Source organism: Colletotrichum acutatum (assembly GCF_030867785.1).
Source record: "Colletotrichum acutatum strain CBS 112980 chromosome Unknown BDZ83scaffold_219, whole genome shotgun sequence".
NCBI classification, from domain to species: domain Eukaryota; kingdom Fungi; phylum Ascomycota; class Sordariomycetes; order Glomerellales; family Glomerellaceae; genus Colletotrichum; species Colletotrichum acutatum.
In genome coordinates this window covers 1-14239 of record NW_026849213.1, presented here as the reverse complement: position 1 = coordinate 14239, position 14239 = coordinate 1, and the positions used below count along the sequence as shown (strand labels likewise).

At 49.7% G+C, this 14239-nt stretch overlaps 5 protein-coding genes and 1 non-coding gene across 6 annotated transcripts; 5 read left to right on the top strand and 1 right to left on the bottom strand.

Moving 5' to 3' along the window:
- Positions 1–180: 180 nt before the first annotated feature.
- BDZ83DRAFT_539927 (ankyrin-2 ankyrin) lies at positions 181–2940 on the top strand (the record flags this gene model as incomplete). Its single annotated transcript, XM_060503392.1, has 1 exon — positions 181–2940. A coding segment is annotated over one exon (2760 nt), but the record flags the coding sequence as incomplete, so codon positions are not given.
- On the top strand, positions 2860–4578 carry BDZ83DRAFT_535059 (ankyrin; the record flags this gene model as incomplete). The annotated part of the gene is made up of 1 exon (XM_060503346.1): positions 2860–4578. A coding segment is annotated over one exon (1719 nt), but the record flags the coding sequence as incomplete, so codon positions are not given.
- A 644-nt stretch (positions 4579–5222) lies between these two features.
- On the top strand, positions 5223–6770 carry BDZ83DRAFT_593513 (uncharacterized protein; the record flags this gene model as incomplete). The annotated part of the gene is made up of 2 exons (XM_060506632.1): positions 5223–5450; positions 5511–6770. 2 exons carry the CDS (start codon positions 5223–5225, stop codon positions 6768–6770), a joined length of 1488 nt encoding a protein of 495 aa, XP_060357935.1.
- A 120-nt stretch (positions 6771–6890) lies between these two features.
- Positions 6891–7766, bottom strand: BDZ83DRAFT_593539 (mitochondrial carrier domain-containing protein; the record flags this gene model as incomplete). The annotated part of the gene is made up of 1 exon (XM_060506635.1): positions 6891–7766. The coding sequence occupies one exon, from the start codon at positions 7764–7766 to the stop codon at positions 6891–6893; it is 876 nt and encodes a 291-aa protein (XP_060357934.1).
- Positions 7767–11881: 4115 nt separating this feature from the next.
- BDZ83DRAFT_643243 (uncharacterized protein) lies at positions 11882–13269 on the top strand. Its single transcript, XM_060509664.1, has one exon. It carries the CDS (start codon positions 11909–11911, stop codon positions 13154–13156), a length of 1248 nt encoding a protein of 415 aa, XP_060357933.1. The 5' UTR covers positions 11882–11908; the 3' UTR covers positions 13157–13269.
- Positions 13270–13470: 201 nt separating this feature from the next.
- On the top strand, positions 13471–13565 carry BDZ83DRAFT_t314. Its single transcript has one exon. It is a non-coding gene; the product is annotated as a tRNA-Gln (tRNA).
- Positions 13566–14239: the final 674 nt, after the last annotated feature.

The window sequence follows — 14239 nt, the reverse complement described above, 5'->3', positions numbered from 1 at the left end:
GCTGCAACATGGTCGAACAAAGATTCAGGAGATAGTTCTTCAGATATCCCGCCTCATCTAGGATCATCATCATCCGCGAGTCCACCTCAGAGGAAGAAGATGTCTAAACGATCTTGGGCAGCAGGTCAGACAAGGCGCCTTGCACGTGTGCTAAGGCGAGGCGATTTTACTCCGTTACACATGGCTGCTCTTCTGGGTATCGATCCCATCTGCTTGGAACTAATTCGAATCGGAGAAAATTACAACCGACCGAGCAAGATAGGGACCCCTTTGCAGTGTGCGATTGGAGGGACTTTACTCATAGGTCACCATGAAGTTCCGATATCCAGATTCCCTAGGGCATGGCTTGACCGACCATGTAAAAGCACCATTGAACTGCTGATCAGTGCGGGAGCGGACTGTACACGAGATTTGCCCAGCCAGACATCCCCCTGGAGCACCGCTGGTGCTTTAGCCCTGAAATCCTCGGAATGGGCTGGAGATTTCCAAATCTTCGCGGTCGTCGTTAGAGGTGGTTCTCAGCTACACGATGACGCTATCGTTGTGTTCCGGTCGATCTGTCGCAAATGGTCCAAGCATAAAGATTCGGAGGCCAAGGAGCATATTCAGGCCATCTTGCAAATCTTAGAGGGAATGGTTGAAAAGAAAGAGGGTGAATCGTTGGCTTATCTCAAAGCTTTCCAGAAGGCGGTCTCGGAAACGACTGACATCGACATACCACTGCCCATCTCGCAAGGCATATCCGACGACATGCTTGTCCAACAGATGTGGAGATCAATCGACGATGACAACTTGAAAGCCCTCGAGGACCAAACTCAAAGCAATATAAGAATCAAGGATCTCCTGAAAGGCGGCATCTTGACGAAACTGCTCGACTTCGCTGTCGCATGCTCAGCTGTCACCTGCTTAGACCACTTGCTCACAAATTACATGGCCGAAAACGGCTCACATGATTGGAAAAGCAAAGCTGTGCTTTATTGCGTCGAAGATGGAAAGGAAGAAGTCCTCTTATGCTTATTGAAGAATGGTGCCCAAACCATGAGAGCCAATGCGAGAGGAAGCACCATCTGGCATCTCGCAGCTGCTAAAGCTTCATCATCTAGGATTCTCAAAGTCTTACTTGAAAACAGCGACGAAACAGAACGAAAAGATGCCTTGAGAATGGTGAATGAGAGTGGCCGTACCGTGCTTGCCAAAGCGCTTGTCAGCAAACAATACTCAAACGCCTCCATCATCCTCAAATACTGCGGAAAGGATCGTGCGTGCCTGAAAAGCAGACATCCATTACTACCTTACCTTGTGGCAGGTATTCAGGATAGCGTCTTACTCAAGGAGTTGCATGACTGCGAAATGTTTCAGTTTGTGGCTAAAGATACACCTCTCAATTATTTCCATATAGAAGATTCGGCAGGTGTGGAAGCGGCTCGCCAACTCCTGAAAATGTTTCCCTACCCTTGTTCCGATGAGCCTCCAACGCCCTTGAGGATATACCTGTCAAAACCCGACTTGAACATTTACAAGAAAGAACTTGTAACACTTCTTGTCCAGAAAGAGCTGTCTGCCGCACCTAGCGTCAACGGTATTCATACCTGGCAGTACTTCTGCAAAAGAGTGTGGGATTATTTCAGAAGAGCATCGGAAGCTGAGGCCTGGGAAGTTGTCGAACTCGTAAAGCTCATGGTCCATCTCGGTTGCATGGACGATTATGAAAAAGCTAGAGAAACATCTGGGCTGGTAGAGATCGTTTCTCTCTTTGATGCCGAGTGCAAGGCGTCTGCGTTTACACCTGACAACGACGCTGTACTTGCGACTGAAGAGATATTCGGCACTGTTTATGACACAACTACCTTACCTCAGTACTACAAAAGTAGTGGTATGGATATCAGGGTCATCAAGTGGACTATTGCTCACAATTCCTGGCATCTGTTTCGTCGTCTTATACACTTGGATATTGACGTTTACAAGAGGGACAAGGGGACAAACTTGTTGGAGTACGTGTGCTCTCACGGTACCGAATTCAACGGTCATAGGATGCTCGTGAATCTTTTGGAACGAGCTGAGAAAGATCGTCTGAACGAGCTGAATCCCGATGAAGACCTTGGTCTCCTACACCTACTAGGAATGCCATATGGCAAGGATGACCTATCTTCAGATAGCAGTCCCTTGTTTAGTCCTAGTTTTATCCCGATGGAAATCTTTAGTCTGCCACAAGGTCCACCTTACCCTTTACGTTTACGGCCGGGTGGATTTGCGGCATTGAGAACACCACGCGACAATCCAAAGTTTAGCCTACTCCAACGACTGCTTGACGAGCATATGGATTGCCAGCTGCTCAGCAAAAGGGGTAATTTCTCAGCTCTGAGTACGCACATAAGATACTGTTATCTTGACACGGCACGGCTTTTACTTCTATGCGGATCATCAGAGATCCTATCTACTTCTGACAAGTTTGGGTGGACTCCTGTAGCGTGGGCATGCGCGCATGGTTATACGGACATCATCGACCAGATGGTTGCATCCTCCTGCTCTAAACCTATTTGGAACTTCCAGGTTGAGGCGACATTGGGTGTCGAAGCAGCTCCCTCGTTCACGAAGCCCTACCACGGCCTCTGCGCTCTGCACCTCGCGGTACTTGCCTCAGCACAGACTGTGTCGTTTCTGCTGGATCGCGGCTTTGCCTCGGACCTTGATATCACTGATGCGCAATCGCATACCCCTTTACACTTTGCCACAATGTTCGGGCAACTGGAAACTATCAAAGAACTTGTTTCTCGGGGATCGAATATCAATGCCAAGGACTGCGACGGATGGACTCCCTTACACTTCGCAATCAATTTCAACAAGAGAGACACTGTTGAACTTCTTCTGGAGCTCGGCGCGGCCCATATGGAAACGAAGAAAGGAGAAACGCCGCTCGACTTTGCGATACCCAAGGAACAATACTATATTCAACGAGTCAAAAGGTCCATCCAAGAAAACCTGAAGACTGGCGCAGAAATTCACTGTGACAAGCAGTGGCTGTCCTCTCTCTCTCAAGCCATGGAAAAGGCCATCATTGACGGCGATACTAAAACTTGTAGAAACCTTCTCGGGGAAGGCTGTCCGGTTGACATCAAGATGAGATCTTGCCATACTTGCACAGCTCTCATTTTCGCATTGTCACGTAATGAGATGTCTGCGAGCATCGTCGACACTCTTGTGGAACACGGGGCAAGTTTCCGAGGAACTACCTGTGCCAGTCATACGTGCGGAAACTTCAAGCGATACGGAATCCGCCATTTCAGCGAGTACACTTCAGATGACTGCTCATGTTCCTCATCATCTGATAGTGATGATGACAAAAAGTACCGGCAGCCTGCCTGGCCATCGCTTGGGTCTACCAGTCTTGACATGCTCATGTGGGAGGACGATCTGTTCGAGAAGATTTCGACATGGCTATGCTCAGTTCCGGAAGAAGACATGATCTGGCTCATTGACAATTCCATAGCCGTCCATGTAGCAGTGGATCGCGGCAGCGTTAAGGCTCTACGGGTTCTCTTATCTCATGCTGCTAAGATCGGCGATGAATGTCACAGAGACTTGGCTCATGAGCTTGTGAACAGGACTGGATGGCGTTCTGGATTCAACGTAGCCTCGCCTCTCCAGGACGCAGTCGATGCTTGCAGCCTGGAGCTTGTCTGCCTTCTCCTCAAATATGGAGCAGAAGTTGACAGGCAAACCGCTATGAAGGGAACGGCACTTCACCAAGCTGCGAACCAGAAAAGCATCGAACTTGCACGACTTCTTTTGGAGCACGGGGCCTCGCTTGCGATAAGAGATTATTATTGCGGATTTACCCCTCTGGAAGAAGCAGTCCAGTCTCGCAACACCAAGATGGTGGACCTCTTCTTAGAGCACGGGGCATATGTCAGATATTCCCAACACGCTGACACATCCTTGGTGTGTGGATCCACGGAAACTGCAGTTCTGATGCTAAAATCAGGCATCCCTCTTCAAACGATAGGAAGGTATGGCGTACCCCTCTGGACACCGGCGTGTCTCAAAACCTGGCTTGCGACTTTCATCTTAAATTCCGATTATGGTCATTCAATAGCATCTGATGTGACTGCACCCAAGCTATGGAAGATTCTATCCTACGTCTACTACATTGAAGAGCGGGGTCGTTTCCGGGGTTTTCTTCGTCTGCTGTATCGGCGAAGTGGACACGATTCCATACGAGACATGACTGAGTCCGATAGAAGAGACAGTGAAAGATCGTATGGCGTATTGTGCCTCTTAGCTGATCTCGGACTTGTTGAAGAGGCCAAGTTGCTGCTAGACTTGGGTTGCAACATTGAGTTTGAGGGAGGTTCGACTGGCACTCCGCTGATGGCAGCAGCTCATGGGGGTCGGCTAGACGTAGTCAAAATGCTCGTCTATGCAGGAGCACGGATATGGTACGAGAAGGATGAATTAGGCAGGAGTGCGGTTGCGGCAGCTCAGGATTTCCCAGAAATCGTAAGCTGGCTGTTAGTTGGAAGATTTACGGAGCAGGCGAAAATTGAGGTGGCCCCGCCTGGCTGGCTGACGGACCAACAAAGCGAGATTCGCCCCTGGAGCGGTTATCGCCTTGGCAAGTTCTCTCTGTCAGGAAAATACGCTCGGCATTGGGGAGATTCAAGCTTGAGATGGTTGTCGTGTTTGGAAAAGGCGCGAAGGAACCTGCGGGGACGAGTTGTCATATCACGGTCATGGGACAGGGAAGACTGCTAGGAACGAGGAACAATAGGTAAACCTGAATGACTTTTCTAGGATTATAACCCGTCACATGCTAGGATTCGTCTGCATTGCATTATGCAGTGTTCCCAACTCAATGTGGTTAAAGCATCCAGTCAACAATGGAGACCTTCGCCCAAAGTAACCGACTGGTACATAAGTAGGTACGACACCGGCAGCAGACAAAGACAGGGAAAACGGTGGCAAATTTTCCGAGGCTGTAGCCAGTGCGTGTTTAGTCATTTGTCCAACCGTGATAAGACCGTAAGTCCGGTCCAGGGGACTGCAAGTCCAGACTTCCAACGACTACCATGCAGGTCGGGATGAAGGAACCAATCTAGCCCGCTCGATCCTGGCAAACTTTTCAAAACTGCCGTAAATAGGAGGGTGACTCCGCCCTGCTGAGACGTTGTTCAGATTGTGACCATCTTTTCATTTTTGAGACCAAGTGGTGGATCGTCATCAAGATGGGCAGCATATTCTCCAAGACTACGCCCAAGGCACCGGCAACAGTGGCTACGGACACGATCATCCCCTTGAACGCCAATGATGATACTGCCTTCAACAGGGGCATTGTCATGGGCTTCATGATGCGCTTTGACAACGTCTTGAACCCAGAAAGGCTGCACTTGTCACTTACGAAGCTGCTAGGCCGTGAGGGATGGCGAAAGCTTGGTGCCAGAATAAGACTGAACGTAAGCTCCGATCTCAAGTACCTGAATATATGCCGAGACAGCTACTCACATATACGGCAGTCTCAGAACAAGCTTGAGTATCATGTACCTGAGCTATACAATTCGGAAAGACCAGCTATTGCGTACTCGCACCAGAGGCATGACTGCAGCATCAAACACCATCCGCTCGCTGCGCGGCTGCCGAGAGCAACTTCAGGGCCAGCAGTTATAGGGACTCCACCCGAGAAGTTCCAGGATTTAATGCGAAGGCCAGATGGCCCCAAGTCGATGCAAGACTACATATATCGCGATGAACCTCAACTGAGTCTGCACATCGTCTCCTTCGATGACGCGACGCTTGTCAGTTTGACATGGCTGCACACGTTGTGGGATGGGATCGGAAGGCAGGAGCTTCTGACTGCGTGGACTGCCATTCTCGAGGGTCGCGATGACGATGTCAAATTCTTTCACGGATTTGACACAGATCCCCTGGAAAAGCTGGGAAAGAACTTTACAGAGCCATTTGTTCTGGCTGACCAGCGGCTTTCAGTCTGGGGACTGGTCCGACTCGTCCTGAGGTATGTTTGGGACATCCTCCGTCATCCTTTTGAAGAATCTCGCATTGCTTGTATACCGGCAGCGTACATCGAAACACTCAAGAAAAAGGTCAACCAAGAGTTGAGCGAACAGAGCACCGGCCCAGACAAGTTATTCGCCAGCGAGGGAGACATTGTTACTGCCGTCATCGGCCGCCTATGGTCGCAGCATTTGCCCGCAAACACCAACAAGCCGATTGTCCTCGGAAACGTCATCAATATACGTCCTGCGCTTGCTCAGGACATTCTTCCAGAAAAGGCCGCATTTATATCAAACGCCACATCCCTGATCATAACCACCATCACCGCAGAGGACCTTTGGACAAAGCCGCTGAGTTACACGGCTGCCGCGGTACGACGATCTATTCAAGAGCAAGGGACTAAAGCCCAAATTGAAGCTCGCAAAGCCCTAGAAAAGAAACATTCTGCAGCTTTCTTTGGTGACAAGAAGATGCATCAGATTTTACTGTCAAACTGGGGCAAAGCGAAATTCTTCGAAACAGACTTCTCTTCCGCCGTTGTCGAGCCTCGGCTAGCCTCTGTTACTGAACCGCACAAACTTGGGAGTCCCTCGCTGATTCTCAATGCGAACTATGTGAGGGGCTACCCACTTAGATTTGCGGGTCCAATAATTGGCAAGGACTTAGATGGCAATATTTGGTGGGGTGGCACGTTGCGGACAGGTCTTTGGGACAGAATTGCGCAAACCTTGGAAGATCAGGGTTGGTATTTGGTAACCAAGTAGTCTGCTTGATTCTATCTGCACCACGTCTCTATCTCTTGTCTATACATGGATAGCTGGTCTGTTGAGCTCTAGTCACGTCTGCTCGTGAGTTCGCCTTCGTTCCGTACCCAATTTACATCATTATTTTCCCAATAGTAGTTTCAGGCCCTTCAAGGCTTGCTCGTTAGCCGTGAACAGAATGCCACCGGCCAAGACCGTGCGTCCCAGTCGCATGACTGTTCCCCTCCAAAGGCCCTTGACTCCATCCTCGGCCATGATCGCGCGAAACGACTCCATTGTGCCCACGGCTTTGGCCTGTTGAGCCTTCGTCTTGATCGTATCAAATGGTTGCGTCGCTACGGTCGTGACTGTGCCAGCAAGCGCGCCGTTGGCAAAGCTCATGATCGGACTCTCAGGGCTGATTCCTTTGCTGCGCTCGAAGTCTTTAATGATACTGTAGCTGCCGAGGCGAAAACCCGTAGTGCCAATTTGTTTCAAAGTTGTGGTGATGTAGCCACGCCAAAGAGCCTTCAAGATGCCTTGTTCTCGCGTAAGAGTTTTGATGCAATCTATCGCACCCGCGAATCGTCGCGTTGTCTTGGCATCGTCGATGAGCGCTGTCTTGATGCGCTCGCTCGGTGTGACAATGATCGTACTGCTGACAATTCCAGCCACCATTCCTGATGCGATGCTTTGCATTGGTCCTAGCGTATGCATCTTCTTGTCTTCAAAGACGGAGCGGATGCTGTCGAACGCGACGAACCTCACCGCGTCCTTCCCGATAGACCCCACGATCATCGTGCTGCATCCCTTGTAAAGCGCTGGTAACCCCTCGTCGCGCGCAACGCGCAGGACAATCGCAAAGGGGTTCCGTGTGCCTTTCTGATGTCCATAGAGTTGTACCCGCGTCTTGGCGAACTCAAATGGGTACGTGCAGGCGGCTTCTACACCGCCGGCGATGCCTCCCGCGGCGAGTGAGAGTAGCGGCGATGTCTTGCCGTCCGCCGGAGCGACCATCGCGAACCCGATCTGCCCCTGGGGCGTATTGATTCTACACTTTTTGTTGAAGTGAGCGCTCTTGATTTGTAAAAGAATCAAGATAGAAGTAAGCAGGCTGGTCTTGATTCTTGGACTCGACGTTGGGGAAATACGTCAAGATGATTTATGAGGGTTGCAATGATCGACCCGGCCCGGTGTTCGCCTCGGTTAATTGTCGGCCTCATGGAGACGCTTATCGCCGGATGCTCTTCGAGCTAGGTTAACACCTTAGCGGCGATTCAATGCCACACGCTGAAAACCCCGGGTTTGTTCTTCAAGTTGTTGATACACCCTATGCGACTTACAAACCAGGACTTTGTCACTATCTATGTGAGCATAACTAATAGTGATAGGTAATTGATCGACTTATCGTGATTCTATTCTCTTAAGCCTCGATTGCTAGTGACATATGGTGGTTTCCTAAAGAATAAGTAGATGAACGTATTGGATTTGCGTCGGCGTAGTTACTGAGGTCGACGAGCCGCGTTGGTAGTTCTACCTCCCCGACGGGGAAGCAAGCGTGGTCCGCTTGGCATTGGAAGATCTCTGCTTGGGCAATTTGCCAATGACTTGGGACTGATTGGTCTTTAACACGGTACGAGATGTTTCTCAGAGATCATAATTGCATGTGACCGCTGCCATTAGGGAGGTTGCAGCTCATACTGTGTGGTTCTACAACTCCCGGCTCCCGTTCCGAGGCATCATTGCCACATGCACACTCTTGCGGCGGCATGGAGCCTACATCCACTCTCAAAAACAGCAGTCAAAAATTCTCATAGCCCTTGAGGATCAATTTTTTGGTGGTATGTCGAGTGATCTTATTTTCGCGGGCTTGGCCCGTTTTGCGAGCTTCATCATGACGCTTCCCTGGCACTCCCCGCTCCCATTTATCGTCTTCAAGCAGAAGGCTCTATGTATTATCATACATAGACTGCAATTCTTCTTTGAGGCTGAGATGTCAGCTAGATTGCCCACCATGCGAGACCAATCAAGGTCGTCCAGACCCGAGGGTAAATTGATGGTTTGGCAACGAGCGCACAACGGCTGCATGCCAGTCAACGCCGCCACTTCTGAACCAGACAGACATGAATCGGGAAGCGTCAGGCCTCTTGTACCGAATCTATCAATTTAAAAGTGACGTTGTAACTTGTCAAACCGGGTCAGCCAATGCCCAAAGTAAGGTAAGCAAGGATATCCAAAATAGTTGGGGAAGATAGTTATTAGGTAGCTCCGAGCTCAACTACGGCCCCGAAAGAGGACCAACAGTTTTTTAGAACTTCTTGTTGTACAGCCCCTGAGGATTTGAATTGGTCAAAGAAAATGCCGACGGAACTTACGTCCTTGAACTTAATAAGGCTCAGATGTCGAAGCTCGAAGACATGGAGCCACCCTTCCATCCCCCTCCATACCCCTCACCGCATTTAGGCAGCAGTTCTCCTATTTTGTCTCCGCTCTCAATTTGCTGACATTCTTCTGGCCACCGACAGACAGCCTCAATTAGGCCACAATAAACCTCCTCCTAGGACCTCTATGTTGAAGCTTTCGGTGTTCTAAGAATTATGCTCCGTGTCGATGATGCGGTTTGAATCAACTAATTGACACAGACCACAAGTAGACCTGCGCGTTGATCTGTAATTTCCAAGCCCATTATAGCCTCAGTTGTGTACTTCCATGTATTTGCTCGTCGAACTTCTGGACCCGCGTATGACTTGATGTTCCTCATGATACGCGACTGCGTCCTTCAGATATATGGTTCGTGCTTCTTCTCCTGCTACGGCAACGATACACACACCCACAGCTGCTGTGGGTGGCTCTGCGCCTGCTTCCACAAACTTGTCCTTGACTTCAACGTCTTCGAATCTGCGGCATAGAGTTGCACCTGAAAGTACACAAAGAGCACTTCAAGGCGGCCCTGGTGTCCATATTCATCGGCATCGCATCCGATGGGCGGCTCACAGTAGGCGTGTGAGGCCCAGACCCAGCACAAAACACCAATTGTCAGGGCCGAGCTTCTGATCGAGGTCATACACAGAGGGCGAAGTTCATGTGAACTACCAACGATGGAGATGATTCCGTCCTCCACGAGTGGAAGTAAAGCTAGACGCAGCTACTTTACGTAACGCTTTCCAGGTAGATTCAAAGCTGCTCAAAGTAGCAAACAGTCACTGCGCGGTAAATGCCGTCACGTCCCGACGTATATGGATCAATTAGACTGTCCGAGAAGCGGGCCGAGCTCAACAGAGAACGTCGACCGATACTGTTCGGGCAACAGGGAAACAGTTGGCCTCAGTCACGGTGTCGGGCCGTGAGAATCTCCCTCGTTTACCTGACTCACATATATACTTTTTGCCCGAATGACCTGGGATCACCGGAGTCTTTAATGTCGTGGACGATAATTCAAGACCCAGATGTTGAATGATCGCTCGTCGAAGAACACTGTTGAGATGAGCGATTTTCATAAGTTGTTGAGTTGGAGCCATGGGACTAAATGGCGAGGGATGTGCCATCGCCTCGGACTTGAGGACAGAGCTACCAAGTATTCCCAGTTCAAGTTTCTTACTTGCTAGTCGTGAGTATCAGAGTGGTATGGGATCTTGATTTCATACGATACTTAGTAGCATTTAAGCCCATGAGTTGGTAAGGCTTAAAGGGAGGGCCTTTGATAACCCACCGGCTCGCCAACGCTCCAGTCCTTATTCAGTGCGCCTCGACGGATAATTACTCTCTACATACCGGCTACGAGCTGAATATCTCGGCCTCAGCTAGCTTTTGATGGTGGAGCAGGTGGGCCTAGACGTCTTTTGGTTGCGGCACGGCCATCTACGACGGTTAGGCAGCAGCATTACAGAAAAATTTCACTCTAGCATTGAAGCGGGATGCCCCCTGTGTTGAGCTGGCTGCCTCCGAGAAGTATACATGTGATCCAGGGCTCAAAGTTCTTTACCTCTATTACTTGCCTCTTAAAGACAAGATGCAATGTTAACAATAAACCGGAGGCACTCTTGTAGACATCACTCGCGCAGAGCGCTTGGACCTGGACGCGGATGAGGTTATGTTGTAGGTCGTAAAGAATCTGCAGAGTACCACTGTGCGCTTCATGCAATTTAAGAACGCAGGATCTTATCTTATAGATCTCTTGCGTCCAGGATAGCCATATATTGCGGTTCACTGGGTAGGATGTTCCTTGATGCAGGTAGTACAAGGCGCTTTCATACCCTTCCTACCTTTGAATGAAACTCACCCAGGGGAGCCCCTTGCCGAACCACGCAAGTGATGTAGAAAGTCTTCGGGAAATGGTTATGCTGTTCACATTTTCAGGAAACTTGTCATTTGACCATAAAAGTTGAGTGGCCACCTCGGGGTCCTTTTACCTCAACATGGCGAAGTCTGGTTGCTTAGGTGCCTACTTTATCATGTAATACCAGCTTCCGAAGATGTATTAACTTTGGTTGCTATGTCCACGATGTAGGGTTCTGACAATACAAACTGGTAATAGCTTCCAATTCATCTCAATATTCAAGCGACGCGTCATCGCTCAATTGCACTTTCCTGGTGCCTGGAAATGTCTCCCAGCGGCGTCTTGGCGATGCCTAGTTCCCGAGATCGTCAGCCCAAATCCATCTGCAGACAACTTATCCGCAGCAAGAGAATTGCAAATGTCATGAGAACCAACACGAGACACTACGCAAATTACAGCAGCACAGCCTCTGTGTAGTCGGACAGGGGAACTGAGACATCATGGATGCCATACCTTGAAGGTAGCCAGCAGATTTCGGAGCTTGATATCCCAATGAAGAGGTCACTAACATGTAACCACAAGCTTGGGGCGTGGTGCGGAGTATACGCCTACCTGGATTGGCGGTCGACCAAGGGCGCGCACTCCTCTTTGGCCAAAAGTGGTAAGTACCCCTAAAGCATGCATTTAAGTCATTGAGCAGAATGCCTTCCCGTTGTGATGAAGACTCAAGTTGTACCAAGGGCGGCTTCTTGGGCAGTCGAGGGTTCTCGAGCAACAATGAAAATGAGATATAAATCCATGGAAGCATCCCACCACATCTCGACCAGACCTTTCAATGCTATAGCACAGCCAATATCAGCCTTCAACTTCTTGAGACTTTGACATGTTCTCATTCAATCTTAATAGCTCGCTCTCGGGCTCTGATCTGCCAGTTCGGATAATGCTTTGCCTTCTTCACTTCGTCTTTGGATCCATCTTTTTCGATATCATACACTGGCTTGCCCACCAGTCCAACAGATCTCGCTTCCGAATACTACGACTACTTGCCAAGGCTCACTCAATTCACCATCAGTACTTTGACCGTAATCTGAGTTTCAACGAGCGATTCAGCCGTCGAAATATCGTCTGGCATCTATCACTTGAGGTGTCTTGTCAGATGATTGGCAGCACAATGAGCTGGCTTCTCGGCCCTTTATTCATGCGCAAGGCTTCACTTTCCCAGTTCCAGGACCTGATCATCATACTCTTCGTCCAAGCCGGTAGAGCAGCCGTTGTGACATGGAACTCTGGGAATGATTCAAACCACATTCCTTACCCGCGGCTTCCGAAAGACCCTTTCACCTTCTTTGTTGGGCCTGAGTACCATGCTCTTCACCACATTGAACCTCTTGCCTACTTTGGGTCAATGGTGCGCCTGATCGACTGGTTCCTCGGTACCGGGGTCTCACTCAGGGGCCGGCGCGTAACAATGACGGGGTCTAGAGGAGCCCTCGGCCAGGCCCTGACGAAGCAGCTTCACCTTCAAGGTGTTCGATGCATTCATACCCCGAAATTTGGAGTCGACTGGACGTATGACGACTATTCCTACTTTGAGTCTATCCTTGCGGACACCGACATACTCATTCTCGCCCACGGGTCCAAGAACGATGACAATGCCCACGAAGCAAACTGCAAGTCCCCTGTTACTATCATAGAGCTTTTCAAGAAATTTTGCGAGCGGCGAAAACTTGGATTACTGCCAGAAGTTTGGTACATCGGTAGCGAGGCCGAATTCCACGGTTCATGGACGCAAGACATGGAGGACTACACACAGTCGAAACGCGCATTCGTACCGCACGCCCGAATGTATTATGGAGACGATTTCTTCAACTATCGGCACATAGTTCCAGCAGCGTTTACCTCAAGAATGGGGAGTGGGTTCATGTCTGCTGATTCTGCTGCCAAGGTAGCTCTTTGGTGGATTCGGACAGGCGCACGATATGTTCCGGTCACCTACACCGGATTTGCGTATCTCAATTTCTTCAGGTTCAGACTGGGAGGTATTGGTAGCAGGTTGACGAAGGGCCCAACTCGAGGAGCTTCTGAGATTTTGCGCATCATTGATGGAGAACGGGCTAAACTCTGGCGTTGAGAATATCCATCCGGGAAAGCGTACCTGTGTGTCCCACACACTTCACTTCGTGTTCGTATCAGTTCTGTAAAGCTCCCGCACATGTTCCAAGACACAATTCAACTTCCACATACACATTCTTTGTAAATCATCCTACAGTTCTCGGAGGAGGTCCGTAGCTTGAGCTCCATCTAAGCAGTGAACATGTCAGTTGCGGGTCGTGGGCGACCAACGTTTGCGTTTAGTATCCACACGAGGGCTTCAACCACCCACCTCGAGCCCACATGATCGTCTTGTCGCCGCGTCATCATCACGGAAGTGATTCCGGTTCAATTGGTCTATTAGTCTAGTTGGTTAGGACGTCGGATTCTGATTCGAAATCGCAGATTAGTTTCTTCCGTAAGCCCAGGTTCGAATCCTGGATGGACCTTCACGTTTTGCACTTTATGATAGAGGTGTATTGAGGCGTGATGTTGTTCAAGTTTTGACTCTGTGATCGTATTTCAGGACCAGTCTTTGGCGGCCTACGAGCGTTGTAAGGCTGGCATCCTCTAAGTCTTTTGCTCTCGCTTGGATTCAGTCAGCTCGCGAAGGTGATGTTCACTTGGACTATAAGTATCATGGTGTTGCACCTCTCACCTTAAAACAACAGCCGCAATTGCCCCGGAGCTCCGACCTTCCGACTAGCTGGCCGGGGTGCGGATGTCCGTGAGTGACGAATGACGCAGAAAATATTCGGGCTGGTGTTCCGTGGTGTACTCCAGACGAAACAGTACACGTTAGCTGCGAGCTTCAGCTGAGACTTATGTGACAGGTCGATGCTACCAATTTGAGATGCCGCTCTTGAAAACCAACAGCAGTCCCGCATGTCATTTGCAGGCGGGTTTTGAGTTGTCGCAATGATGGGGAAGTACGGCGGGAAGCACGGCACCTGCTAAGTTAAGGTTACTGATACTATCAACATCAGATGAATATCGCAATGCTTTATGAACCAAGGTAAGCCGTGGTCAACTCACAACTTGCCCGTATCTGTCACCGGTAGGTAACTTTGGCCAAGATTAACACACTTAGCAAACCAATCGAAGTTATTGGATAATGTACACA